Source organism: Talpa europaea (assembly GCF_964194135.1).
Source record: "Talpa europaea genome assembly, chromosome: 16".
In the NCBI taxonomy this organism is placed as follows: domain Eukaryota; kingdom Metazoa; phylum Chordata; class Mammalia; order Eulipotyphla; family Talpidae; genus Talpa; species Talpa europaea.
The window spans coordinates 10,258,710-10,286,624 of record NC_140084.1 but is presented as its reverse complement, the minus strand read 5'-3'; the positions used below and the strand labels follow the sequence as shown (position 1 = coordinate 10,286,624).

General features: G+C 48.1%; 2 protein-coding genes across 2 annotated transcripts; one reads left to right on the top strand and one right to left on the bottom strand.

Moving 5' to 3' along the window:
* Positions 1-1,258: 1,258 nt before the first annotated feature.
* TXNL4B (thioredoxin like 4B) lies at positions 1,259-5,791 on the bottom strand (the record flags this gene model as incomplete). The annotated part of the gene is made up of 3 exons (XM_084257099.1): positions 1,259-1,424; positions 3,909-4,060; positions 5,660-5,791. 3 exons carry the CDS (start codon positions 5,789-5,791, stop codon positions 1,259-1,261), a joined length of 450 nt encoding a protein of 149 aa, XP_084113225.1.
* A 6,385-nt stretch (positions 5,792-12,176) lies between these two features.
* DHX38 (DEAH-box helicase 38) lies at positions 12,177-27,779 on the top strand (the record flags this gene model as incomplete). The annotated part of the gene is made up of 26 exons (XM_084257777.1): positions 12,177-12,502; positions 12,881-13,068; positions 13,709-13,813; positions 14,613-14,760; positions 14,912-15,030; positions 15,207-15,283; positions 15,754-15,909; positions 16,420-16,581; positions 16,784-16,891; positions 17,253-17,365; positions 18,864-19,001; positions 19,321-19,507; positions 19,649-19,834; positions 20,112-20,252; positions 20,556-20,666; positions 20,759-20,875; positions 21,046-21,153; positions 21,515-21,627; positions 22,324-22,532; positions 22,622-22,776; positions 23,160-23,315; positions 23,405-23,539; positions 23,723-23,848; positions 24,348-24,443; positions 25,876-25,997; positions 27,695-27,779. Exons 1-26 carry the CDS (start codon positions 12,180-12,182, stop codon positions 27,777-27,779), a joined length of 3,684 nt encoding a protein of 1,227 aa, XP_084113903.1. The 5' UTR covers positions 12,177-12,179.
* Positions 27,780-27,915: the final 136 nt, after the last annotated feature.

Genomic DNA, 27,915 nt, shown 5'->3' with positions numbered 1-27,915 from the left:
GCAGGTCACATGCTGCCTGGCCCGCAGCCCTCTGGCTTTGCATCTACTCTCCCATTCCAGAAAGTCAGAGCCAATAGCCCCATGAGGTTTTGAGAGGAGCAGTAACTTACCTAAGTGGTGGCAGGTTGTGAAAGAGAATGAAAGAGAATTCTTCATGAGAAAATCCCACAAAAATGATCTTTCTTTCTACCTATTCCGCTATCTCCTTCCAGTCCTGAGTCCTTGAAGTCTATTTTTCTGCCGCAGGAAGAGGTGGAACTCTGACTCCTGGGAGAGGTCTGCACCTTCTCAGTAAAGGTTGTGAATTCTTTGTTTAGGTAAAATTGGACGTAAGAAGTTCAAGTTCTTTGGCAATTTACTAACATAAAAACTAGTAAAACGGGGCCTCCCCGGTGGTGCAGCGGTTGAGCGCTGGGTTGCGAAGTTGCCCGCAGCCTCTGCAGCGCTGGTTCTTTCCCCGGCTGCTCCCCGGCCACCGGAGGAGGGTCCTGCATGGCGCGCAGACCTCTCCTGCCGCCCGCTGCTCCCCTCAGCAGTGTACTTCGGTCCTTCTGCCTGCTCTGCTCCCCGCTCTGGCTCTGGTGAATTCTCTCACCCTCCCACGCTTCTGACTGTACCCAGTGCTTGTATAAATAAATAAATGAATAAAAAAAATGAGTGAATAAATAAATCTTTAAAAAAAAAAAAAAACTAGTAAAACGAGCAAACCAGGATACTCTTTTAGAGGTCAAAGTTAGAAACGCTCCAAAATAAAAACTTTCCTACTGTCAATAGTGAATTAATTTACTCCAAGAACTGGGGTCAAAAGGACTGAAGACAAGAGAACGGGCAGAATATAAATGTGAGTGGAGGAACTGGTGAGGGTAATGGGGGGGGGGAGAGAGAGAGAGAGAGAGAGAACAGTGAGGGGAGGGACACGTTTTTACTCTTTCAGGAATTTGCTTCTTTTCTTTCAACTTGCATATCAAATGAAGATCGTTAAATCAGTCTCTGTTAGCCAACATTTAGGAAGAGTCTATTATCTTAAGGAATAAAAACAAGCACAGCATAGAGTTACAGGAAATGATGCTGTAGAAACTGGCCGTGGCTGCTTGGAGGACAGCAGGGAGAGGCCAGGCAGGCATCCCAGGTCTTTTTTGGGGGGGCCGGCGTTTTCTGTGTTGGGACACGGTGAAGGACTCCAGCCCAGCAGCACAGCTAGATTTGGGCACTGTTTCCAGATGTGTCTTTCTCTTCAACTCGGACAGTAGTTAATGTGTTAGATGTCTTGATAGAGAAGGTCATATTTGGGAATATTCTTGGGGTCAATAGGACTTTGCACAATAAGCTTGCCCCGCATTGCCCCTCGGTAAATCACTTCAATCAAATCTATGAAGTCTTGTTTGGTTTTGAAACTTCCCACAAATTTAGTGTGATCTGGAGACCTAGATAGCACAGAAGAGAAATAATTTCTCTCAGAATTTTTAACAATTACTTGATGAAGAGCTTCTGGAGAAGTAAATGAGTAGTAGGTCGGTTACTTTCTTCCTATTGGGGAGATTCAGACATAACGCCTGATACTGATTTCTCCGTTTGTGATTACAGGGCCATTTCATGTACCACTGAAACCAGCGCTATGGCTGCTGGGAAAGCAGATAAGCCCCACCTGTGAAAAGCTTCTGCATCACAGTCTATTTTAGGAGGCCAATGCCTTATCCAGTAGGCCACTGGGGCATACGTCACTGTCTATTTTAATAACATCTCAAGTCATGACCAAATAGAATCCCCTGGGTATTGATGTGGACATAGTTTCTTTACTTGTTTTTGGCTAGGTGCTGCACTCAGCCCATTAACTAGTTGTACTCTCTGAGTTCTAGTCATTCGTAATTTTGAGTGGTATTAAAATTTAATTTTTATATTTCAAACATTAAATATACTTATTGGCGTGCAGACCTCTCCTGCCGCCCACTGCTCCCCTCAGCAGTGTACTTCGGTCCTTCTGCCTGCTCTGCTCCCTGCTCTGGCTCTGGTGAATTCTCTCGCCCTCCCGTGCTTCTTCTTCTTTTTTTTTTTTTTTAAAGATTTATTTAATTTATTTATTTATACAAGCACTGGGTACAGTCAGAAGCGCGGGAGGGTGAGAGAATTCACCAGAGCCAGAGCGGGGAGCAGAGCAGGCAGAAGGACCGAAGCACACTGCTGAGGGGAGCAGCGGGAGGCAGGAGAGGTCTGCACGCCATGTGGGATCCTCCTCCGGTGGCCGGGAAGCAGCTGGGGATCGAACCGGCACTGCAGAGGCTGCGGGCAGCTTCGCAACCCAGCGCTCAACCACTGCGCCACCGGGGAGGCCCCCCTCCCGTGCTTCTGACTGTACCCAGTGCATGTATAAACAAAACAAACAAACAAATAAATAAAAAAAAAAAGCATGCCTCTATTAAAAAAAAATATATATATACTTATTGTAGACTTTTTTTTTTTTTTTTTCCACGTCAGAAGGGTAATGTGCCGACGTCGTAACAAGGTTTAAGGGAGGCACATCTCACACAGCCGCGTGAGCACCCAATCATCATGCTTATGAACCGGAAAAGGATCAATTGTAGACTTTTTTTAAGAAGAAAAACTTGTTAGGCCAGAGGTCACATATTGGTGTATATCCTTCCAATCTTCTGTCCACGTTTATTCCTCTTTGCACAATAATGTAAATCATAATGCAAGTTTCTTCGGAATGTGCTTTTTCAAACTGACTATAACATGTTTCTTTCCTGCATTAAAACCTGCATCTACGCGGGCCTCCCTGGTGGTGCAAGGGGTTAAGACACAACCTGTGAAGCAATCTGCAGTCACTGCAGCACGAGCTCGATCCCCTGGCCGGCCAGGGAGCAACCCACATGGTGCAGCAGACCTCTCCTGACTCGCCCGCTGCTCCCCTCAGCAGTGTATTTCAGGCAATCTGCCTGTTCTGTTCCCCACTCTGTCTCTGATGGATCCTCTCACTCCTACAACTCTGGCCTGTACACCAATTCTTGTATGTATAAATAAATAAATCTTAAAAAAAAACCCTGCATCTACAATATCACATTAGGTTGATATCTAGTATCGCTCTGTAGTATTTTGCTTTCTAAACAATGGTGGCATGAACCTGCATGCAGTCAATATTGCCAGCTTTCATAATTATTTTCCTTCAGACAAAATCTTCAAAAATACTGGGTTAAAAATTTCACACACTTTTAAGGTGCTATGTAGTGTCACACTGTCCTCTGAAAAGGCTATACCAAATTAATACTTTCATTGACTGCATTCTAGCAGGATAGCTTTAAAACACATAACACTGAGTACAGTTTCAAATAGATAATGACAAAGTCTGCACACAGAGCTAGACAGTGGACACCCAAGACAGTGAGAACTGATAAGAATTATGGATATGTTCAAAGTAAATACTGAGTACTGGGATGCTGACTGGACGGAAAGAGGAAAGATTTCACATTACCTATTCTTGACAGACTTTGTTGAAGAACAACTTCAAAATTCTCTGAGATGCAAAAGAGAGGCATGTCTTATTTTGCTGGATGGAAAACCCCCTTTTTTTAAAATAAATGCAAACAACCAGTCCCAGAAGTTAAGAACGACATATTTTGTTCTAAGTAATATTCCCAGGAAACTTTTATAAAAGCTGTTCTTATTTTCTGTGCTGAAGGATGGTTAGTGTTTCACAAACTACTCTATTCTTTCACTCTGAAGTAGGAAGTTAAAATGCGCCCATTTTACCATACAAAAATACTCATTTAGTACCAAAGTTAGAGAATGTGTCAGCTAGGAAACACCACCACTATGAGATCCACAATCACATGCCAAAAAAAGATGAGGTGCTAAAGCTGCTTAGGTAAAAGTCACTTTGAAGATGGCAATAGCTTCATCTCAATGGAACTTACCCATAATCCACTTTCATATGCTGCCCGTTGAAGAAAAATACAGTTGATGGAATATAACTGATATCAAAATAGTGTGTATAAACTGGAGTTTTGTCCACATCCACCAGGTAAATAGCAGCCATTTTACTCAAATCAGAAGAAGTCTTAGAAAGCTGCAAATGAAGAAAGAGATGTAGATTATAATATTAAAGGCAGCTAATGTTTCTTTTGTGAAGTTTTTTTTATTATAATACAGTAGTATTTTGTTTGAAAAAAACTGGGGAAAGAATTTAGTCTGTTTTGAGTTCCAGGTAAGACACAGTGTTACCTTATCATTCAAAATCTGAGTCACTGCTGATAAAGTTAAGAGAGGGTGCTGGGTAAAATGTGCAAAGTACATTTCTTCCTTTGTTTTTTAACTTTGTATGAATTTACAAAATCCACATTCACTTAAACAATCAAACAAACAAACAAAACATCCCAAAACACCTCAGATACTGAAATTCCTCAAAATCTTTCCTTCTAATCGCTCCAGAAATGATTGTAATAGCAAACACTTGTTTGGCACTTATGTGCTAACCGTTCTAAGTGCTTTTCAATTCTTTTTTTTTTTTTTTTTTTTTAAAGATCTATTCATTCATTCATACAAGAACCCGGACACAGGCCAGATGTGTGGAAGGATGAGAGGATTCACCAGAGACAGAGTGGGGAACAGAACAGGCAGACTGACCGAAATACACTGCTGAGGGGAGCAGTGGGTGAGACAGGAGAGGTCTGCTTCGCCATGTGGGATTCTCCCTGGCTGGGATCGAACTGGCGCTGCAGAGGCTGCGGACAGCCTCAGTGCTGAGCTCAAATGCCTGCGCCACCAGGGGAGGCCCCTGCTTTTCAGTTCTTAACTCACTTGATCTTTACTACATTCCTATGAGGTATGCGCTATTCTAGTTCCCATTTCATAGATGAAGAAACTGAGGCCCAGGGACATACTTAGTCCCTGGTCACACAGCTAGCTAGCAGTAAGGTCATTTGGCTTCAGAGCCTGTGCTCTTGACCTCTATGATAATCCCTCTTCTAAAGCTGAGGGCATAAGCCCCTGGTCCTTTGCTCCAAGGTTAACACATCACACACTCATTTTTAAGCCATTATAATGATGACTTTTACACTAGATACACATAGTGGGTATAGTGGGTGTCAGCAATAGAAGTGGTAGAAGAGCCCTGGATGTTGGGGTAAGTCTCTCTCTACAATAAAGAGAGGCAAGAATAAATCTGCTCTGTCCCCTATTCACCTGTTTGTGAAGATGTGACATTGGCGATTATCATCAGGCACACACTGGAGGCAGCACACTAGAAAAGTGTATTTTGGCAGAGAAAACAAAGTTCAATCCCAGTCCTGCAATTTAGTGGTTCTGTGCCCAGGGGAAGTCACCAGACCTTCCCGGTACTCATCTCCCTATCTGGGATAGTAACGGTCATTATTCCACCAAGTAAGATTATGTTCATAGACGCCTGTTAGTAATGTTTCTGCTGTGCCAGGGCCTTGTTGATGAAACGGAGTTTCAACAGCTGCTAATGTGGAAGGGCAAACAGGACAGAAAGAGCACAAAGTTTGGGGGTTCAGCTGGGGCAGGCACATGATCAGCCTGAAAGTGTGCTAATACAGGCACAGATATACCCCTGGGCCCTGCCTGTTCCCTTTCAGGTTCGAGGTTGAGGTGAGAATGTACAGGTTTTTTTTTTTAAAAAAGCTTCTTGTTTAATAAATTCACTTACAATGTCATCTAGTTGCATACAGACGGGATCCTCATCTCTCCCAAACCTGAGGACCAACACTTTCTCTGCAGTACTTTTTATCGCCTGGTCGACTTCTTTTTTGCTAGTCAGCTTGGGTAACAGGAAGCTCATTTTGCAATAGTCCAGATGTTACTACTGTCAGTCCTGAAATAAAGTCCCAGTGTTTAAAGACAGGTAACGAGCACAAGCCCAATTAAAAAAAAAACAAACAAACTATAAAAACATTTTGGAGCAGGTAATATAGTTACATGGTTTGAAAAGAAAGCTACAGAAAGGTATACTATGTACAGTCACTCTCCCTCAGGCCCGGTTCCCACTGTCCCATTTCTCTCTATATACCTGGTGATTATTATTCTTAGTTTCTTATGCATCTTTCAGAGTTTTCTTATGCAGCCACAAGAAAATACAAATATGCATTCCTTTGTTTTGTCCTTTTAAAAAGTTAATTAATTATATAAATATATATATATTTTACATCATTCTTCATTTGGGAACATGTATGCTTCCTCCTCTCAGGTGTAGTACCTTTAAAATTCCCACCACCAATTCACCCGTGCACCATCACCATAGTACGCTGTGCTCTCCCCGCCCCCCCCCCCCCCGTTTTGATCCCTCTCTCTCCCCCTCCCCTGCAGAATGTCTCTGATTTATAGTTGCCTGTTAATTTTGTTTTTTATTTATTATAATTATTTTTTCTTGATCCCTTATTTGTGCATAGTTACACCATGTACAAAAAATGACTCAAACTGAATAAAAGACCTGAACATGAGACCTGAAACCATAAAATATATAGAAGAAAATATAGATAAAACACTACATGACATATATCTCAGAAACATCTTTAAAGACTCATACCCCAAAGCAAAGAAAGTGAAGGAAAAGATAAACCGGTGGGATTACATCAAACTGAAAAGCTTCTGTACAGCAAAAGAGACATTAACTAAAACAAAGAGAAACCCTACTGATTAGGAAAAACCCTTTGCACCCCATACAACCAATAAAAGACTGATCACAAAGATCTACAAAGAGCTGACACAACAGAAACAAAGTAAATAATCCAGTCAAAAAATGGGCAGAAGAGCTAAAAAGACACTTCCCCAAAGACAAAATGCAAATGGCCAACAGGTATATGAAAAAATGTTCAATATCCCTTATAATCAGGGAAACGCAAATCAAAACCACAATGAGATACCACCTTACACCAGTACGAATGGCACATATTAAAAAAACTAGTAACAACAAATGTTTTGTCCCCCCCTTTTTAAAAAAAAGATTCATTTATTTATACAAGAACTGGAGTACAGGCCAGAAGCGTGGGAGGGTGAGAGAATTCACCAGAGACAGAGTGGAGAGCAGAACAGGCAAATGGACCGAAAACAGTGCTGAGAGGAGCAGCTGGTGAGACAGGAGAGGTCTGCCGCGCCATGTGGGTATCTCTCTGGCCAGCTGGGAATCAAACCCATGCTGCAGAGGCTAGGGACAGCTTCACAGTGCTGCGCTCAACCCTCTGTGCCACCAGGGAGGCCCTGTTTTTCCCTATTTTTAACCTAAAAGATAGCCTACGGTATCAGTCAGTATTTTAGCAGAAAAGAGTTGACAGCCATCCTCACATTTGGCAATTTGAAGAGTCTTCCATTGAGGCAGGCAAACAACAGGGGCTCGTCTGGGGTCTCAAGGAGCCTTGGGAGGGAGTGGCTACAGAACTGCGTGGCGGAGAGAGCTAAGTGCAGAGGGCTGCTGTAGAAGAGGTCAGCCTGAGTCAAGAGAGACAACCCTCTCCCCACTTTTTGGCTGACTCCATCTATATCTAGAGGGCAAGGAGCTGCAGAGTCAGGTGGGCCTCCTGGCCCAGTATAGTCTAGAGAGGGTGAAAGAGTGGATCTGCAGGGACAAATGACAGAGGTCCAATGCACATACTTCCCTACTCTTCAGCACTTTGTACTTTACCTGACAAATGAAGCTCTTTCCATATCTCTATATAGAAAACTTCCACAGTCTTTCTCATTGCAGCAGACCATTGCATGCAGTACCATACTTTTAAAACAGTTCTTTACTGATAGACATTTGTATTACCCTAAGTCCTGGCTTAAAAATTGGTATATATCTTTTTTTTTTAAAGATTTATTTATGCATACAAGAACTGGTGTACAAGCCAGAGGTGTGGGAGGTGAGAGGATTCACCAGAGACAGAGTGGGGAGCAGAACAGGCAGATCTACTGAAATACACTGCTGACAGGAGCAGCAGGCGAGTCAGGGAGGTCTGCTGCGCCATGTGGGTAGCTCCCTGGCCGGGAGTGAACTTGTGCTGCAGTGGCTGCGGATAGCTTCATTGTGCTGTCTTAACCCCTTGCGCCACCAGGCAGGCCCAAGATTGGTATGTATCTTAAGGTACACCTAATCATAGCGCAAACAGGTCAGAGAAAAATGTGTATGAAAACGAGTGAGTAAACAAATTATAAAATACTGTGATGGAAGGGGCCAAATTCAAACCCCTTGCTTTTCAGACCAGTTGGGTTATAGTTAACACCTCTAGCTGCAAGAACAAGGACTTACAAACAAGGTGACCAAATCTCTAGTCAAAAGTTCCTTCTATTACCGTCAGTGCCTGTTTTTATGACTGGATGAAATTTCATTTTTGAGAAACTCAGTGATCAAGGAGCAATACTTTTGTGTCTATTGAGATACTTAATATTTTAGAATTCAGTTCCAAAGTTGGCTGACATTATGAAAAGGAAGGACTTCTCCTTTTTTTTTTTTGAGACAAGTCAAATTTTAAGATATAGATTAATAACAATTCACATAGGAGATGAACTGCTCCAGCAGTATACTTCATACTTTAAACAGGGAAGCTCGCTGTCACAAGGGATTCATCAAGCAGGAGTGGTGCAACAAATTACTGAGGAAAGGCAAAGTCAAAAAGAGGATTTCTGTTCCATCACTAGAATTCAAACAAATGACAACTTCTGCATGTTACCGACAAAGAGGAGGAAGTCAGGAGGAGAAAGTTTTCATCAGGGAGAAGAGGGTATTGGATAAATGTTGGAAGGAGGAAAGGAAGATTGAGAGCCGACCTAAGAAAGTGTCCATAAATGGCACAGGACACCCACAGAGAATTCACAAGTGGGACAATGGGAAAGGAATATATTTGGGGAATTAAGCTTTACTAGTAAGCAAAGAAAAGTAAATTAAGAGATATACTTACAAATTATTAATTTGGCAAAGATTAGACACTAGTGACAGCAATGCCGAGAAGAGGCAGGCATTCACGGTCGCTGCTGGAATGTGGAGCAAACCTTTTCTACAAAGAAAGTTGAAATACTCTTGGGCAACAGTTCCCTTTCACTAATTCTTAGTGAGTAATTAGACAAGTGCACAAAGATTCATGTCCAAAGGATATTGGTGAAAAAAACCTAAATAGCTATCAACAAGGGATTGGAGAAAGAAACGACAGCTCAGTCCCTCAGTGGGTTATTTCACAGCCACTAAATACTGTGCTGGAGAGGAACATCTGTCACTGAAACGTTTTTCTGACAGAGAAAAAAGTTAAAAAGTGTGACCCCCACTTCTGTCAAAAACCAAAACCAAAGCATGTCTCCATGCACACTTTACATGGAAAATTAACTGGAAATAATTATCCCAAAACACCACCAAGTGGTTACTTCAGCCTGTGAACAGACGAGTGACTTATTTACAGGGGCGCGCGCGTTCTTGCTTGTCCAGAACCCCCAATACACACATATTTTGAATAATGTCCATAGCTGAGCTACTCCTGGCCCCAAGTGCTAGGGAAGACGGTACTTACCTTATTCGTACAGGTCTCCTCTCTTCCACTTCAGGGGTGCCCGCAACTGCGAAGTCTCCTCAGGAAAGCAGGGACGCCAGTAGCTCCTTTTTCCCGCTGAAAACCCGCAGCCACCGGCAGTTGCCTAGCAACGCCCGCTGACCCTTTCGGGGGCCGGAAACGGAAATAGGAAACGCTTAGGCGCGGCGGTACCCGCTCGGCAACCCAATAAACTAAAGTTATTCTAGTCACCGCCCGCTATAGCCGGCCTGGACCGAAAGCCCTACAGTCACTTCCGCCCTTACTAAACATGGCCGCCCTCTTCCCCTCCGCCTTCTCGGAGTAGAGGCGGGGTCTCGTCTGAGCGTGTTTGGCCGCAAGGAAACTCGGAAGTGGCTGTGATCGGAGACCCAGAGCGGTCACTCTAGACTTGGGGACCGGCTCCCGTTCCGTTCCACACTGGGAAACAGGAACCGGGGTCTTCCGGCTGCTCTCGATGGTGTCTGCGGGAGGATAGAGTGGGCCGCGCAAGGCATTATGGGACAACGATGGCCGCTTTCAAGGTGTGGATTTTGGCTCGCTAATGCGATCTGAACGAGGACTGAAGGCACCGGCGCCCCAGAATCCGGGACAGACGGTCCCGAGAGTCGGCCTCGGCGAGGTGAATGTCCCTTCTTCCTTCCTGACCTGCGTATCGGCAGCCGCGGCGGCTCCAGGATGCCCATAGCGGCCCCTCGCTCAGGGTCGGGCCTGCGTTTGGGAAGTCTCCTCCCTGTCTCCCCGCTTGCCTGACTCACCTTAGGGGTGCAGCGCCAGGCTTGCCTGCCCCAGCGCTTCGCTTTGCTCCGGTCCGATCTTGCTGCCTGTTGTGGCCTCGCAGAGGTCGAGGGATGCTGCTTGGGGGTCGGCTTCTGTCAATTCTCCGGCCTCCACATTACCCCATTCCCAGACGACGCTGAGTCCGCATAGGGCTGCCTCTTCTCTCACTGCGGGAGCTCGACCAGGCAGTCTCCGTTGCTAGAGGGTGCCAAGAGCGCTGGATTGCTTGTTTTGTTCTCTGCTCTGCCTAGAACAGCGACTGGTTCCCACAGGCATTCACTGAATAATTGTCGAATGAGTACATGTAGTTTCTTTTTTCATTGTTTTTCTTCGTGCCCCTTGTGGCTTTTGTTGTTGTTGTTGTTGCCACTAATCCTTCTCTAGAATCCAGCCCTGAAGTCCTTGTTTCCAGCAGTAGTTGAATCCTATCTGACTCCTTATTCTCTGACGCTTTCCTTTTGCTGCCTCTAGAAATGTCTGATTTCCTGTTCTCCTTTACTCATTATTATTTTCATTAAATTCATTCATCCACGTATTTTTCAAACGTGTATTTTGTGAGGCACTGGGTCTGGCAGTCAATAAGGTTCTCTCTCCTGCATAGACTGACGTGCCCGGGGGTATATTTCCAGCAGTTCTGGCTACTCTTGAGCAGAGCCTGTGTTATCTCTGCCTTCTTTTTGTATTGCCTCACATTGGGGGGATGTCACCTATATGTAGCTTTCCCTTTTCTCTTCTGGCTGGTGGCATTTTTCAAAATGTGACTCTTGTTTCTGTGCCTGTATTATGTGTCTAGTGTATTTGGCAATACTCCTGTAGAGCTGTGCTTGTTGATTAGAGCTGGGCAAAACATTCTGCAGTCTGGTGGTACTTTTCTCCTTCAGAGTTTATTTGCTCCATTGATTTTTTGGAGTGGGAGGAATTATTTAAGCACTAAGAACTACTGTATGTTTATAAGTGGATGGTGTGTAGTGGGAGGTAAAGGGGGCTTTGTTAGAAGTTGAGTGACAGAAGATCTTATAGCCAACTGAATACATTTTGGAAACCCACTTCCTAACTTAGTGTTTCGTATTAATATTTTTGAAGAACATGTACTGTCACTAAAGATACATCGGCTGCTGTGAGGTAAGTTTTTTCCTACAGTACACAGCTGGCTCATGGAAAAAAAGCTGAAGTATGTGTTGATAGATCATACCACAGCCTTAGACCCCAGCAGCTCTATTTGACTGTCTCTGTGGTTTAAAGGGAGGGAGAGGTATAAGTCATGTACTGTTAGTATCTGGGCCCATGGCAAATAATGTAACCCATTTTTTTGTAATTCCTTATGGTTACAGAATTTTCATGTACATTCTCTTGTTTAATTCTCACAAGAACTTCATGGATTAGATAAAGCAAAAGTTATTCCCATTTTACAGATATAAACATGATATCTGCTAATAAAATTAGGTTATGTGCTTACAGTCATTTCGGAAGAAAGTGTCAGGACCCTGGAATCCAATTCAGGTTTCTGACTTCTAATCTAATGGTATTTCCCCTGATACTACTCCCTTTATAGAGGCCATCATGGTCTAGTTAAAGTATCTCATAGTGAGAGCTCTTCTTGCTTGGATGATAGTTTAGATCCTAGTGTTTGAGATGTGTGTGTGTATATATATATATGTTTCTGATATGTATTGGGGTAATAGGAGGAGAATTTTTGAGATTTCCAATGGCTATAATGCTGATATCCTTGATGGAAATGTCTTGGTAAGAGGTAGCTAAAGCGATCCTAATCCTGAGGAGGAAGTTAACCTCCTGACTATACCTATAACTACAGTTTCTGGGATACAGCAGAACTGAGCCTTCTCTCTAGTCCAATACCAAATGGTTTGTCTTCTTTCCGTAGAAACCCTAGAGCCTGTTATGGAGGACACCAGTGAGGATGCCTCAATCCATCGATTGGAAGGCACTGATCTGGAGTCTCAGGTTGGCGGTCTCATTTGCAAAACCAAAAGCGCAGCTAGTGAACAACATGTCTTCAAAGCCCCTGCACCCCGCCCTTCACTGCTGGGACTGGACTTGTTAGCTTCCCTGAAACGGAGGGAGCGAGAGGAGAAAGATGATGGGGAAGACAAGAAGAAATCCAGAATATCATCCTATAAGGACTGGGAAGAGAGCAAGGATGACCAGAGGGACGCTGAGGAAGAGGGCGGTGACCACGCTGGTCGAAGTAACCGGAAAGACAGGTAAAGGCCTTAGGACGGGTTGATCCAAAGGGGATAAACATGGAGGCCAGAAAATAATGTCCCATGTTAATCACTTAGATTTTGGTTGGATATTTAGGCCTTATGATTTTATTATGATTCCGTACTATTGAGGGTAGGGAGGGATTGGGATTTTCTTCAGATCTGTGGGGAACATTCAAAGGTAAACATTGAAGAGTAGATGATGGAGGTGATAGATGATAGAGAAATGCTTTGGGTTGTTGTCATATGTAAACCCACAAAACCAGGGGGATAATGCGGAAAAAGGCAGGCAACTTGTTTGGTGTGGTCAAAGGATTTGAGGCAAAGTTTTTCTCTGATGGAGGACAGACCCTTTACCAGTTGTCTTCTCTGTTTCAGACATTATCGGTCTGCTCGGGTAGAGACTCCATCCCATCCTGGTGGTGTGAGTGAAGAGTTTTGGGAACGCAGTCGGCAGAGAGAGCGGGAGCGGCGGGAACATGGTGTCTATGCCTCGTCCAAAGAAGAAAAGGATCGGAAGAAGGAGAGATCACGGGATCGAGACTGTGACCGCAAGAGAGACAGAGGTAAACTGCCCAGGATGGTTTCTGTGGCCTGTTAAACATTTGCATGAACACATCAGACTCTTGAGTTTTCCATTAATTAGGGAGCCCAGGTTGTATAAAGTCATCCTGGTTGGTTGTGACCTTTTTGGGATTGGGAATAGCAGGCAGTTTAAGGAAAGAGCTGTTACTTGCAACATTGCTTCTTTGCTTGAGTTTGTGGTCCTCATTTTATTTTGAAGAGTAGTGATAAAGGTGATGAGGGGTAAAGTGTATGAGAAACTGTAGATGACAGAATGTTGCTGACAGGAAGGATGATGTGATAGAACAAAACTAAACATAAAATCCAACTCTGACTTTTCTCAGTACTGTTAAAGTTTTATAGTTTATAGACTTGTAATTAGCTATTAAGTATAGGCTTGTAACTATTCTTTTTTGAATTCTTGCAGGAAAATAACTTACTATGAGTTTGAAACTTTCTAGCCAGTAACTATTTTTCCCCCTGAAAGAATGGGGATATGTGAGTTTCAGGAGCCCATGGACCGCATTAGAGCAGTGCAGGTAGCACCTGTGAGTTGGAAGGCCTGTCCTTCTGTAGGGTGAAGATGGGTGGAAGTTAGGATGGGGCACATGTTTGCTAAGCTCTGCGTGTGACTCTTGACAGATGAACGGGATAGAAGTAGGCACAGCAGCAGATCCGAGCGAGATGGAGGGTCTGAGCGAAGCAGCAGAAGAAGCGAGCCTGAGAGCCCACGGCACCGACCTAAAGGTAGGCTGAGCGCTGTTGGTGCAGGTTTTTGAAGGGTCAAATGTATAAAAGCAGGGTCAGTGATTCCCAACTTCAGTGGGATCGCTGTGGGCAGAGTTAGAATTTCTGGAATACTTGGTTCTGAGTCGGGTGGGAAGGCCCTGGTCCTCTCTGTTGAGATAGATTTGCTCCTTTGAGGTCAGCGAACTGAATGACTTGTATTTCAAACAACAGGAAAGAATTGGGGTTGGGGAAGGGATGGGGTAGAAGAAGGATTTATTACAAAGAAATACATGTAGTCAAGAGGGGCATGTTTGCAGAGATAAATTGGATTTCCTTAAAATGTTATGAATGTGGATGAAAACTGGATTGCTTTAAAAACTGTTAGAGCCATCTTGTCCATTATAAATAGGTCAAAATCTATAAGAAAGAGGGCCTCACCGGTGGCGCAGCGGTTGAGCGCTGGGTTGCGAAGCTGCCTGCAGCCTCTGCAGCACCGGCTCGATCCCCGGCTGCTCCCCGGCCACCGGAGGAGGGTCCCACATGGCGCGCAGACCTCTCCTGCTGCCCGCTGCTCCCCTCAGCAGTGTACTTCGGTCCTTCTGCCTGCTCTGCTCCCCGCTCTGGCTCTGGTGAATTCTCTCACCCTCTCGCGCTTCTGACTGTGCCCAGTGCTTGTATAAATAAATCAATAAAATAAATCTTTAAAAAAAAAATCTATAAGAAAGAAATGTGGGGAGGTGACTTTCGGCTAATAGTTCTAGCGTTGTGTCCTAGTTAAATGATTTGTTCCCTGTGGATGTGTCTGTTGTGGCCCCAGATGCAGCCACCCCTTCGAGGTCTACCTGGGAGGAAGAGGACAGTGGCTGTGGCTCCTCACGGCGCTCGCAGTGGGAATCACCCTCCCCGACACCTTCCTATCGGGATTCGGAGCGGAGCCATCGGCAGTCCAGTCGCGATCGAGACAGGTGGTGTTCCTGGTAGAGTAGCCCAGTTTCTCTGGGTGGGAGGGGGTGGCGTGATGAGAGCAGAGGGGTTGGGTGGGGAGCGCACATTTTTGCCCTGGCCATGTGTCTCAGCTTGGTGCTGGGTGGTGAGGCAGATTTTGCTGTCACCCAGGTCTGTGAGGAGTAAGTACTCGGATGACACTCCTCTGCCAACCCCATCCTACAAATACAACGAGTGGGCTGATGACAGAAGACACTTGGGGTCCACCCCTCGTCTCTCCAGGGGCCGAGGTAAGGCAGGGTGGGCCCAGGGGCAGAAAGGCAGTTGCTCCTCTGTTGAGGCTGAGCAAAGCTGCCCTTCTGGAGCTGCATGGCTTTGCAGGTCTGAGCATGGCTGCTGCCCAGTGTGGTGGTGTGCATGGGGATAAGCTGGGTTCTTGCAGACTGACCTGCTTGTTCTCATTCAGGAAGACGTGAGGATGGAGAGGAAGGAATTTCCTTTGACACAGAAGAGGAGCGGCAACAATGGGAGGATGACCAAAGGGTAAAAACTTTACATCTTTGAGGGACTGAATGAGGGCTAGTGACTGGGTGGAAGGTGGTGTCAGCAGAAGGGCCACAAGTGACATTCTGGTGGGACTGGAAAGTTTACATTGGACAGTCTTAGGAGGCTGAGCCCTGTTCAGTCCCACAAGCCCTGGTATCCCAGAGGCAAAGGCTGGGCTGTGAAACGTCTCACACCATGTAGGTCAGGCTTTTCTAGTGCTAGTTTTGTGTTGGCGCCACCATGTGGTAAATCTACGAAGTGCTGTCACGGTGGACTGCCACATTAAGTCTTCTAAAGTCAGCCAGTGTCGCCTGCTAGCTCATACTGAGCAGGTGACCTTCTGCGCGTCTCACAGGGTTGCCTGCACTGCTCCAGTGACTTACCAAGCACCTCCTCTCCTTCTGGCCATGTCTGGGGCATAGTCTTGATCTGTTCTTGTTCTCTTTCCTTCGTCTCATGTGCCGCAGCAAGCAGACCGGGATTGGTACATGATGGATGAGGGATATGATGAATTCCACAACCCCCTGGCCTACTCCTCTGAGGACTACGTGAGGCGGCGGGAGCAGCATCTGCACAAACAGAAGCAGAAGCGCATTTCGGCCCAGCGGAGACAGATCAATGAGGTGAGACCGCCTGCATTAGTTGGAGCTTATTTAGAGCTGGAGGTGGGGGTGCGTGGGGAGGCAGCTGGTCAGGTCCACATGATGACACAGGTGATCTCCCCATTGCTGAAGGAGATATGTGTGTGTTTTTCCCAAGTTACCTTTTCAGTAACTTGGGGGAAACCCCAAGTAATAACTTCTCTCTTGATTCTTTCCTTGAAGAATGCTGTTGATGAGAACTGATGGGTGGGACCTGGCTCTGTGGGCTCTGTCTCTGAGTGGTACTGGGGACAGTCACATTTGAGTGTCCAGTAGAGGTCTGATTTAAAGTGCTGCAGGTTGGAGAAAGAACTGCAGGTGATTGGGGATCAGTGACTTTCCTGTCTCAGAGCTGCAGGGCAGAGGCCTGTGACATCTCTGCATCCTCCCATGGACCCTTCTGTCAGGAGTTTAGGTGTGGACTTGCCTGGTGACCCTTCAGGTGACTTCTGGTTGCCGTCTTGAGTGTGGCCTCCTGTGGTGTCCTTTCAGGATAACGAGCGCTGGGAGACCAACCGCATGCTCACCAGTGGGGTGGTGCATCGGCTAGAGGTGGATGAGGACTTTGAAGAGGACAGCGCGGCCAAGGTGCACCTGATGGTGCATAATCTGGTTCCTCCGTTTCTGGATGGACGCATCGTCTTCACCAAACAGGTGAGCTGCTTCTGTGGCCAGAGAGAAGTGAGCTCCAGGAAAACCTGAAGTGATGGAAGTGAGAGAGAAAGGAAAAGAGGTGGGGGAGAAGCACCCACCATGGTGGGGCAGCAACCCCATGTATTAGGGCTCTTAGGAAGTAGCCGTCCTGTTGAGTTTAGTGATCACTGGGACATGTCTCTTTCTCTTCATCCTCCTGCAGCCAGAGCCAGTGATTCCAGTTAAGGATGCCACTTCTGACCTGGCCATTATTGCTCGGAAAGGCAGTCAGACCGTTCGGAAGCACAGGGAGCAAAAGGAACGGAAGAAGGTTGGTTTCTTGTCTCCTGGAGCTGGGGCGTCTCTTCCTGTTTTTCTTGTTCTTCACTTTAGAAATCACATTACACCTCCCAGGCAGGGCTCCTGTTGGGAGTTAGAGGACAGTCTCAGTACAAACATCAGCCCTTGGAGGAGGGCATCACGCTCTTCCACCAGAACCGTTGTCGACACAACCACAGGGCCCGATGGTTTAGTGCTTGAGGCTGGAAGGTTGGGATGCAAGGCTCGGGCTACCGCTGCCGTCGGGGATTTACTGCCTGCCAGAGGAAACCCGTTGTCAGGGGGATTGATTTTCCATTGACCACAGTCATGTCCCACGATGGAGCAGACTTAACTTTTTGTGTCTTTTTTAGGCTCAGCACAAACATTGGGAACTGGCTGGAACCAAATTGGGTGATATAATGGGCGTCAAAAAAGAGGAGGAGCCAGACAAGGCTCTGACGGAAGATGGCAAAGTGGACTACAGGTAGGCAGTGTAGGCCAGCAGTGGGCTGCTTTCTGGCATCCTGCTGCCTTCCTCCTGGTGTTTCTCATCTCCCATCTTCCACTTTCCCTACATGCCGTCCTTACTGTCATCCCTGCTGCTGCGTTAGGAGCTCCCTCTGTGTCAGGCTGCATGAAATGCCTCATGGATATGGTTGAATCCTCAACAGTCCTGTGGCATGCATAGGTGCCATTACCATTTTCACTTTTTATGTGAGGAGAATTTCAGGGAGGTTAAATAACTTGTATTTTTTTTTTAAAGATTTGTTTATTTATTTATACAAGCAATGGATACAGTCAGAAGCGTGGGAGGGTGAGAAAATTCACCAGAGCCAGAGTGGAGAACAGAATAGAGTGACGAAGTACACTGCTGAGGGGAGCAGCGGGCGGCAGGAGAGGTCTGCGTGCCATGTGGGACCCTCGCCGGTGGCTGGGGATCGAACCAGCGCTGCAGAGGCTGCGGGCAGCTTCGTAGCACAGCACTCAACCGCTGCACCACCAAGGGAGGCCCTAAGTAACTTGTTTGAGGTCACCCAGCTGGCAGATGGTGGAGTTAATATCTGACCCAGACAGCCGAGCTTCAGAGCACATGCTCTTACCATTCATGCTGGCCTTTCAGGGACTCAGCGTGGGAAGGTGCACTTTGCCCCTTGGGCTGTCAGTCTACCCGAAGGAAGAACTATTTCTAACAGTCAGGCAGTCACTGCCCTGTTGGTAGACATATATAAGCAGCTCTTGGATAACCGCTCATTGGACTCCCACATCAGGTCGGTGGCTGGACTCATTTTCTAGTGAGTCTTGACATCAAGTCCTGTTGACCTGTCCTCTGAGTTAAGATTCTCTGTACCCTGTGAGAAATGTCCAAAATGAGAAGTCGGTACTACTGATCAGCCCGTACTAGTCTCTCCTTTCACCCTGTAGGTAGCGATTGGTAGCTGACCACGAGTGGCTGGGAAGTTAGAAATAGAAAGCTTGGCAGAGGTTGGGAGTGAGGAAGTTTCTTGGGTGGGAAGGGAGTGGAAGATTGTGTAGTCCTGAGCTGGGGATCTTTTTGCTGTGCAGTCCTGAGTCCCAGGATGTGAACCTGTGTCAGATACTTGTGTCAGTAGAAATTGTAGGCAAATACTAAGTGGGATGGTTTGTACAGCTCTTTGAAAACAAAGCCTCCCAGACCATACTGCTCTGTGAGAGGAGGGAGATCACCTGACCTTGGCTGGGATGCTGTCTCGACCTTTTACCCCTTTAGCCTGTGCTAACGCCCTGGGTCTCTGCTGCTTGAAGTTTTTAGGGCAGAGGATTTCCCCACTTGCTGATCTGTCACTCCTGAGCTGTGCGCAGCTCTGCTTGAGCTGGGGTGTTATGTAGGCTGTGGATGGTGGACGCTCATCCCCTTAGACCAGGGGAGAGGAGAAGCATCTCAGACTGCTCTCGTGCCTCAGAGAGTCATTGTGTCAGGCTGACATTCTCATTCTTGGCTGTAGGACAGAGCAGAAGTTCGCAGACCACATGAAGAAAAAGAGTGAAGCCAGCAGTGAATTTGCAAAAAAGAAGTCGATTCTGGAGCAGAGGCAGTACCTGCCCATCTTCGCAGTACAGCAGGAACTCCTCACCATTATCAGGTAATTCTGCCACATGGCGCAGGAATCCCAGCCTTGGATCAAGTGTCCTCAGTGTTTCTTGTGGTCACTTAGTCACTGTTTTTCTTTGGGGCCTAAAATCTGATGGAGAAGGGAGAGAATTGTTTGCTCTGCCATGGGCGCCTGGGGCGGCGCAGTATGACGGAAAGCAGGATGGCATTTTGTCTCGGTTCCAGACTTACTTCGGTGATTGCCATGTGGGGCTGTTTTCCCGGGGTCATCCTCTCTAGGCTGCATGCTCTTTGGATAGGAGCTGCCTCCCTCTCTAGCTGATTTGCCCTTTACCTCCTCTCCCTTCCAGAGATAACAGCATCGTGATCGTGGTTGGGGAGACAGGGAGTGGTAAGACCACTCAGCTGACCCAGTACTTGCATGAAGATGGTTACACGGACTACGGGATGATTGGGTGCACCCAGCCCCGGCGTGTGGCTGCCATGTCGGTAGCCAAGAGAGTCAGTGAAGAGATGGGGGGAAGCCTTGGCGAGGAGGTGAGTGGGTGCAAGGAGTAAGCTGTGTAATGACTACCCAGTTGCTTCTCTCCATTTGAGCTGATCTGCTAAGACCTGGGGTGTCCTGTGCTGGTGGCGAGGTGGTACCCAGGGCTCCTGAGCCATCTCTCTGACCTTCAGGTGGGTTATGCCATCCGCTTTGAGGACTGCACTTCGGAAAACACCTTGATCAAATACATGACTGACGGGATCCTACTCCGAGAGTCCCTCCGGGAAGCTGACCTCGATCACTACAGTGCCATCATCATGGACGAGGCCCACGAGCGCTCCCTCAACACCGACGTGCTCTTCGGGCTGCTCCGGGAGGTGGGGGCCAGGCCCTCCTTGTCTGTAGGGCTTTGGCTGGGCAAGTAGTTAGTGACCAAGGTGCTCAAGGCTGGCAGGGGTCTCGTCTGTGAAGCTGACGGGGGTCTCTGCCAGCAGAGTTTCCCCTGAGGCCTGTGGGTTGCCTCTTTCTTGCTCAGCTGAGTGACTGATGGTTCTCTTGGCTGCGGTACATGAGTTCAGTCTGTAGGATTGTTAGGCATCTAATAGGCCAGTTCGTCAGCTTTGGCTTCCGTTTCCCTCTGACCTCTTCTCTTAGGTGGTGGCTCGGCGCTCAGACCTGAAGCTAATTGTTACATCGGCCACTATGGATGCAGACAAATTTGCTTCCTTTTTTGGGAACGTTCCCATCTTCCACATCCCTGGTCGTACCTTCCCTGTTGACATCCTCTTCAGCAAGGTACTGAGATCTCCAGTTTTTGAAATGCCTGACCTTTGAAGAGAAGCCAGTCAGAAGGTGTGGGATGGGGTACTGATCTCGAGTAGATTTTGTGGGTATTGGGACATATGGGGCAGCTTGCGACTCGGTTTAGGGACAGAGGACTGCTCTGGGGAGGTTTTATTGTTTCTTTGGAGTGGAAATGTGGGGCCCCTCTGTCAGCGCAGCAACCCAAAAAAGTCCTTAGTCTATAGCCCCAGACCAGTGGTTGGGCCACATTTCCTTCAACACTTCCCTCTGATGGTGCCCCTGCTGGTGTTGCAGACCCCGCAGGAGGATTATGTGGAGGCTGCGGTGAAGCAGTCCTTGCAGGTGCACCTGTCGGGGGCCCCCGGGGACATCCTCATCTTCATGCCTGGCCAAGAGGACATTGAGGTGCGTGTCATGGTCATGCCTGTTTTGAGTGGGTCTCTCCTCGTGTGGGGGATGGGGCCCTGCTGTCTCACAGTGCCTGTCTGTGCCCTCAGGTGACCTCAGACCAGATAGTAGAACATCTAGAAGAACTGGAGAATGCCCCCGCTTTGGCCGTGCTGCCCATTTACTCCCAGCTGCCTTCTGATCTCCAGGCCAAAATCTTCCAGAAGGTGTGACGGCCAGAGTTTTTCCTGGTTCCTACCTTTGGGTCTCTCCAGATTCCCCCAAAGGATGCAGAGAGGGTGTTGGGTGTTACTTTTCTGGCAGGGGTGGGTGCATTACTTCGTCCTACCTGAGGGCCTGACAGCCTTTCCCTCCCGCACCCCCTGCCCACCTCTAGGCTCCCGATGGCGTCCGGAAATGTATCGTTGCCACCAACATTGCCGAGACATCTCTGACTGTCGATGGCATCATGTTTGTGATCGACTCTGGTTATTGCAAATTAAAGGTAAGAGAGGACACAGGAGCTAGGGCCCTGGGTCTTCACCCCATTCTAATTCAACTTAAGGGGTGGGAAGGCAGGAACAGTGGTGAGATTGAAGCGGTGGCCAGAGGCTCATTTATGAGAGCTGACTTTGCCATGTGCTTTGATTCCTTTAATCCTGTGATAACTCGATGTGGGAGATAATTTTAACAACTCAGTAGAGATCACAGAGCTGCTGTTTATAGGGAAAATTCTTGGGGTTGCCGGCTCCATAAGGATGTCGGCCTGCTTCTCTCTGATGTGTAGCAACTGGGATTCTTTGACTCAGGGCTGCCTCTCTTTCCCCCGCTCTGTGCTTAATCAGCTCTTTGCTGCCCCCTCCTAGGTCTTCAACCCTCGGATTGGCATGGATGCTCTGCAGATCTACCCCATCAGCCAGGCCAATGCCAACCAGAGGTCCGGGCGAGCTGGCAGGACGGGCCCAGGTCAGTGTTTCAGGTAGGAGCCCTGTGCAGCCTGCTTTCTGGGGCGGCGCTGGGATTGCTGAGTATGGAGCCCAGGCTGGGGCACCGAGGGTAGGGCCAAGCTCCAGAAGAGGGTGTGGGCCATAGAGCTGAAACTTGATGCTGGGACTGATGGCGGGGCCGCCACTTGTTGGTCCTCTTGTCATAAGCTGCCTAGCAGAAGTAGCCTTTCCAGGCAGCTCTGAGGCTGAGGAGAGTTGGCCTTAGGAGGCCTGCCCTGAATGAGCCTGAATGGGTCGTTACAGCATGGCTCCCCTCGGGGAAATCCACAGCATGGTTGACTCTTTTTACTTGTCCATGATTGGCTCTTTTTACTTATTCTCTTTTTGCTCTTTTAAAAATAACGCATTCACTATAGGGATTCAGGAAATACAGAAAAACAAAGGCTTCCAGCCATGATTCTAGCCCTAGGCTCACTGGTTACAGAAATGATACAAGCACGTACGAGATTCCAACACAAGAGTAAATTGGCAGGACTCAGTTATGAATTGGCAGGAGTTAGTGATTCAGAGAGAGGGTGAGAAATTCTCCTCCTGACTTGGCTTCCATCTGTCCTGGGGCGACAGGACAGCCGTATTCTTCTCCCACATTGGCCCCTGTGTAGGCAGCCAGGCAAGTTTGAGAGGCCCCCGGGGAGGTGCACAGCACAACTCGGTCTTCTCCCTGGCAGGCTCTACACCCAGAGCGCCTACAAGAACGAACTCTTAACCACCACGGTGCCCGAGATCCAGAGGACCAACCTGGCCAACGTGGTGCTGCTGCTCAAGTCCCTTGGGGTACAGGACCTGCTGCAGTTCCACTTCATGGACCCGCCCCCAGAGGACAACATGCTCAACTCCATGTACCAGCTGTGGATCCTCGGGGCCCTGGACAACACAGGTGCTGTGGCCCTGCACACTGGGCAGGGCCTTGGGGACCCAGGCCTGACTTCTGTCCCGTGAATGTCTTTATCTGCTCCTTTTTCCTAGGCGGTTTGACCTCGACCGGGCGGCTGATGGTGGAGTTCCCGCTCGACCCAGCCCTGTCCAAGATGCTCATCGTGTCCTGTGACATGGGCTGCAGCTCCGAGATCCTGCTCATCGTCTCCATGCTCTCAGTGCCGGCCATCTTCTACCGGCCCAAGGTGGAGTGTCTTCTCTCAGAACCCGCAGGGGGAGTTGGGGACTCGAGGAAGGTTTAGAGCGGGGACTAGTGTCTATAAAAGTGAAGTCGGGGAGCAGAAATCAGTCTTTCCAAAGAAAGATTTTGCTGTTTTCTGTTAGGCCATTTGGGCAAGAGGAAAGGATGGCTTGGTCAGTGGTTCTTAGGGAGTGTTTGGGAAATTTGCAAGAGCAAATTTGGTAGCACCTGAACCCTTAGTTTTTAGGATAAATATTATAAGCAACTTTTATTTCCTAATATTGTTTATGGCACCACAGTGATGCGTTTGAAATTGTGCGTAGGTGGTAGTGCCAGAATCTCTTCTCGCTGGTCTCCTCTGTGCTTCAAGTCCCTTTTCCTTTCTAGGGCCGAGAGGAGGAGAGCGATCAAATCCGGGAGAAGTTTGCCGTCCCTGAGAGTGATCACTTGACCTACCTGAATGTCTACCTGCAGTGGAAGAACAATAATTACTCCACCATCTGGTGTAACGATCACTTCATCCACGCCAAGGCCATGCGGAAGGTGACCAGATAATATTCACAGAATAATGAGGTGAGGGATCGGGGCAGGGGAAGGAGGGCGCCATCCTGTGTGCCTGTGTCTCGCTCTAGGTCCGGGAAGTGCGGGCTCAGCTCAAGGACATCATGGTGCAGCAGCGGATGAGCCTGGCCTCATGTGGCACCGACTGGGACATTGTCAGGAAGTGCATCTGTGCCGCCTATTTCCATCAGGCGGCCAAGCTGAAGGTGAGCCCACAGGAGCCTTGTGGCGCTTCCTGGCCTGATGCTTGTGCAGTTCTTCCTTTCGCATTGCACGGTCTCCAGATCTGAGCTTCCCCCAGCGCGTGTGTCAAGAAAGTGTGGAAGGCTAGGGTGGACCACAAGTACATCGTGATTTCCTGACGTGGCCCTGACGTGTCTCTTCCCTAGGGAATTGGGGAGTATGTGAACATCCGGACAGGGATGCCCTGCCACTTGCACCCCACCAGCTCCCTCTTTGGAATGGGCTACACTCCAGATTACATAGTCTATCATGAGTTGGTCATGACCACCAAGGTGAGTCTTTTCCACGGCGGCTTACATGATGTAGACATACCAGGGCGGGCCAGGCCTTTGTAGCCTTCATTACTATGAGCTTTCAGCTTGGGGGATTTGGGGCTGCATGTGTTGCTTCAAGGGGAATTTGAGGTTTTCCTGCTGAGAGTTTGGGGGGAGTTGATGTAGAGTTGACTCTCAGTCTTGGTGGACCCAGCTGTGCTAGCTGGATTGTTTTCTGCAGCTCCCTGGGAGCAGCACCCCCTTATGGTGTCATTAGAAGGGTTTTCTGAGGGGCTGGGCCTCTCCTCTTGGATACAAGGGGGCATTTTCTCAACACTGGAAGAATTTGGATGGGGGAAATGATTACAAATCCAGTGTCTCAGGCTTCCCCTCACCTCCCTCAGCCTCACAGGGCTAGGATAGAGCCCTTTCCACATGGCTCCTAATTGTGGAGCTGCTTTGGGAGCAACGTAGCCATCCTTCTGTGACCACCGCTTTGTGGCCCTTCTGCCTGCAGGAGTACATGCAGTGTGTGACCGCGGTGGATGGAGAGTGGCTGGCAGAGCTGGGTCCCATGTTCTACAGCGTGAAACAGGCTGGGAAGTCTCGGCAGGTGAGGACCCTGCACTTTCCATGGAGGTTCTGTTTGCCTGTGGGGTCAGTTTCCCCCTCAGCCTGCTATTGAGGGCAAGTCATCATCCGATCCCCTTCTCTCAAACAGCACAGCTGTGATCCAGTCAGACTGGTCTGATTTCTCCCTCTACAACTCCAGTTGTTTGGTTTTCTGAGCCTTTAAAAGAAAACAAAACTTGCCACTAGATGGCCCAAATAGTTGTAAAAGTGGGAAAAACAGTGAGGAACCACCATGATCCCCACCTAGTTCCATGGTTCACATGCTGTCAGTCCTGCTTTGCTTATCCCTACCTCCAGTCCATTCACATCTCTTTTTTTTTTCTTGGAGCATTTCAAAACATAGCTCCGGCATCATATTACTTCACCTATAAATACTTGAGTATGTGTCTCTAGCAGGACTTTTATTTGTTTTCTATTTTAAGATGAGCTTGATAGCAGGACTTTAGAAAAAAAAAAAGATATAAACTCCACGCCATGTCACTCAACAGAAGTAATCCTTAATGTCACCTAAGGTTGCAGTCCTTACTCAGATTTCCCTTGTCATCCAAAGGTAACTTTTTATGATTAATTTGCTTGAATTAGGATCCATGCTTTACAGTTGGATATTCTATACTTTAAGTCTTTTATTGTAGAACCATTTTTTCAACATTGATAGGAGAAACCAGGTCATTTATCTTGCAGATTGATCCATGTTTGGCTAATTGCTTCCTTGTAGTGCTGTTTGATTTGTGCCTCTATCCTGTGTACTGTTGTAAGCTACTCATTATTCTGAAGGTTTGATAAGATCCAGCTTCAGCTATTGCGGCAAGATGATAAGTACACGTGGCACTTGACCTTACTTTTGGCTCCTGGGAGGAGGCATGTAAAGTGTGGTGGTCCCGCTAATAGTGCCGCCACTAACCATTGGTTCCACTTAATCTCTCCATGATATGACTCTCTGCCTGTTCTGTCTTCATTTTCCATCAGTGACTACCACCTAGATCCGTTTAGGGTTGCCTAATGTTGGGGGAGCTTTTTGCTTTACCCCCTTAGCATAGTCCTTTCCACACTGGATCAGCACACATATTCCATGTCTGTTCCTCATTCAGGGGGTAATACCTTTCCCTGTTGTCCTGGCATAGCTGTACGCGTGTTGAAGAAACAACGAAAGTACTTCCTGAGTTGAGCGGAGTGCTTAGGCACTTCAGTGTTAGGACTGAATCATATCTCTTTGGAATTCATGAGAGCAGTAGGACTTTGCCTGGGTGCTGGTGCTGTCTAAACAACGTCTGGCTTGCCAGAGAAATGAGTGGCCCTGCCTCTGGGAGCTGGTGCTGTCTAAACAACGTCTGGCTTGCCAGAGAAATGAGTATAGACAAGGCCTTGTCACCCACTGGTCCTGTCGCCCCTAGTAACTTCTATTTCTTTTTCAGGAAAACCGCCGACGGGCCAAAGAGGAAGCCTCTGCCATGGAGGAGGAGATGGCGCTGGCTGAAGAGCAGCTGAGAGCCCGGAGGCAGGAGCAGGAAAAGCGCAGCCCCTTGGGCAGTGTCAGGTGAGCCTTGGCCTCGGGACACTGGCTGGCTATGTTGGAGGCTCTCTAGAAGGCTTCAGGGACCAGCCTGGTGGACTGATATAGCCCACCTGGAAGTCGTGATTAGGAGAAGCTGAAGCGTAGAGGTGACTCGGTGACAGAATTGACTGTGGTCACAGGTGGCGACAGGGAAGGAGTCCAGATTTCACTTTCAAGGGGTGGCCATAAGTCTAGTGCCCCTCGGCACTATCTGTCATGTTGGATGGAGGGCCAGAGGCAGGCTGGCGTTTCAGGGTGGGTCCTCCGGCTCTGCTAAGGTGCTCCTTCGCTGGGGCTCTGCAGTGGAGAGGGGAGAAGGCCTTGGGCTTCTGTCTGCTGGTGCCTGGAGGTATGGCCAGCTTTGCAGTTGATGGGCACAGTCCTCCCAAGAGCTCCCACTTCAGACAGCAGGTGCTAGTTGTGGGGCATCTTGGGTCAGTCAGTCTCACTTCTGACAGCTTCTTAGAAATTTGGAGTTCCCGTGAACTCTCTCATGTTCTCTAATTTGCTAAAATGACTCACAGCACGCAGCACAATATTATACTTAGGGTGAGAGTTTTATTATAGCAAAAGGATACAAATTCGAACCAGACAGCGACAGGGACAGATGCATTGAGTGAGGCCTGGGAGGACCCCAGATGTACAGGTTCCATAGTCCTTGGGGCCACGTCATTACCCTCCTGCCTCACTGATGTGACGGTAGGCAGGGTAATGCCTGCTGGGGAGCCTCATCTGAGCGTCAGCATCCCAGGTTTTATCAGGGATTCGTGACATGTAAACGATGAGTGAGTGAATCTGCTCCCACATGGTTGACTCAGTCTCCTATCCACCGCCCCTTCCCCCAAGGCTAGACTGAGACCATATGACTGAAAACAGTTCTCTTATCACATGACTAGTCTTTTTTTTTTTAGAAAAGATTAATTTACTTATGCATACAAGAGCTGGGGTACAGGCCAGAGGTGTTGGGGGTGAGAGGATTTGCCAGAGACAGAGTGGGGAACAGAACAGGCAGACTGACTGAAATACACTGCTGAGGGGAGCAGCAGGCGAGTCAGAAGTCTGCTGTGCCATGTGGGTTGCTTCCTGTCTGGCCAGGGGATCAAACTCGTGCAGTGGCTGCGGACAGCTTCATAGGTTGCGTCTTAACCCCTGGTGTCACCAAGGAGGCCCCCACGTGACTAGTCTTTCTGGCTGGCCAGTCCTCATCCTGAGTCATCTTTTTAGTATAAACTATTCAATATGGGCTGAGACCCACTGTGAGTAACAGAGACTCCAGTCTCTCAGGAAATGCCAAGGGTTGAGACTACTCCCAGGAACTGGGAACAGAAGTCAGCCAGATGCCTCATTACACAGCTGGAGTGCAGCCTGGTGAGGTAGATGAGAGCTGCCTCTACAGCTTATCTAGCGGGCGTGAGAGGGGTGGCTAAAACATCTTTCATAAGATCCCTTGGTGGCCGTCAGAGTGACGTGATAGTGTATTCTGTTCTGAATCACAAATGGGAAGGCAGGGGTGATGGACATATGCTGGGGGGCGGGGGGGTGGAGGGACGGTAACCCTTCAGTCCCTCAGCCTGCCATACTCCTGTTGGAAAATGCAGGGCCCCAGGTTCCTTGTCCTACTGTGCATCCTGGTTGGAATGAGCGGCACTGTGATTCCTGATCTCTTTCTGTGTCTCTAGGTCTACCAAGATCTACACTCCAGGCCGCAAAGAGCAAGGGGAACCCATGACCCCTCGCCGCACACCAGCCCGCTTTGGGCTGTGAGCTGGGGCTGTTGCCGTTGCCGAAGAGTGTGGGAGCCACACTCTTCACACTACTCAGCCGTGAGCCCTGGGCTGGAGCCCCCAGGCCTGCCATTAAACCTTTCATCTCTGCTTTCCTCTGAGTCCATCATGGTCCC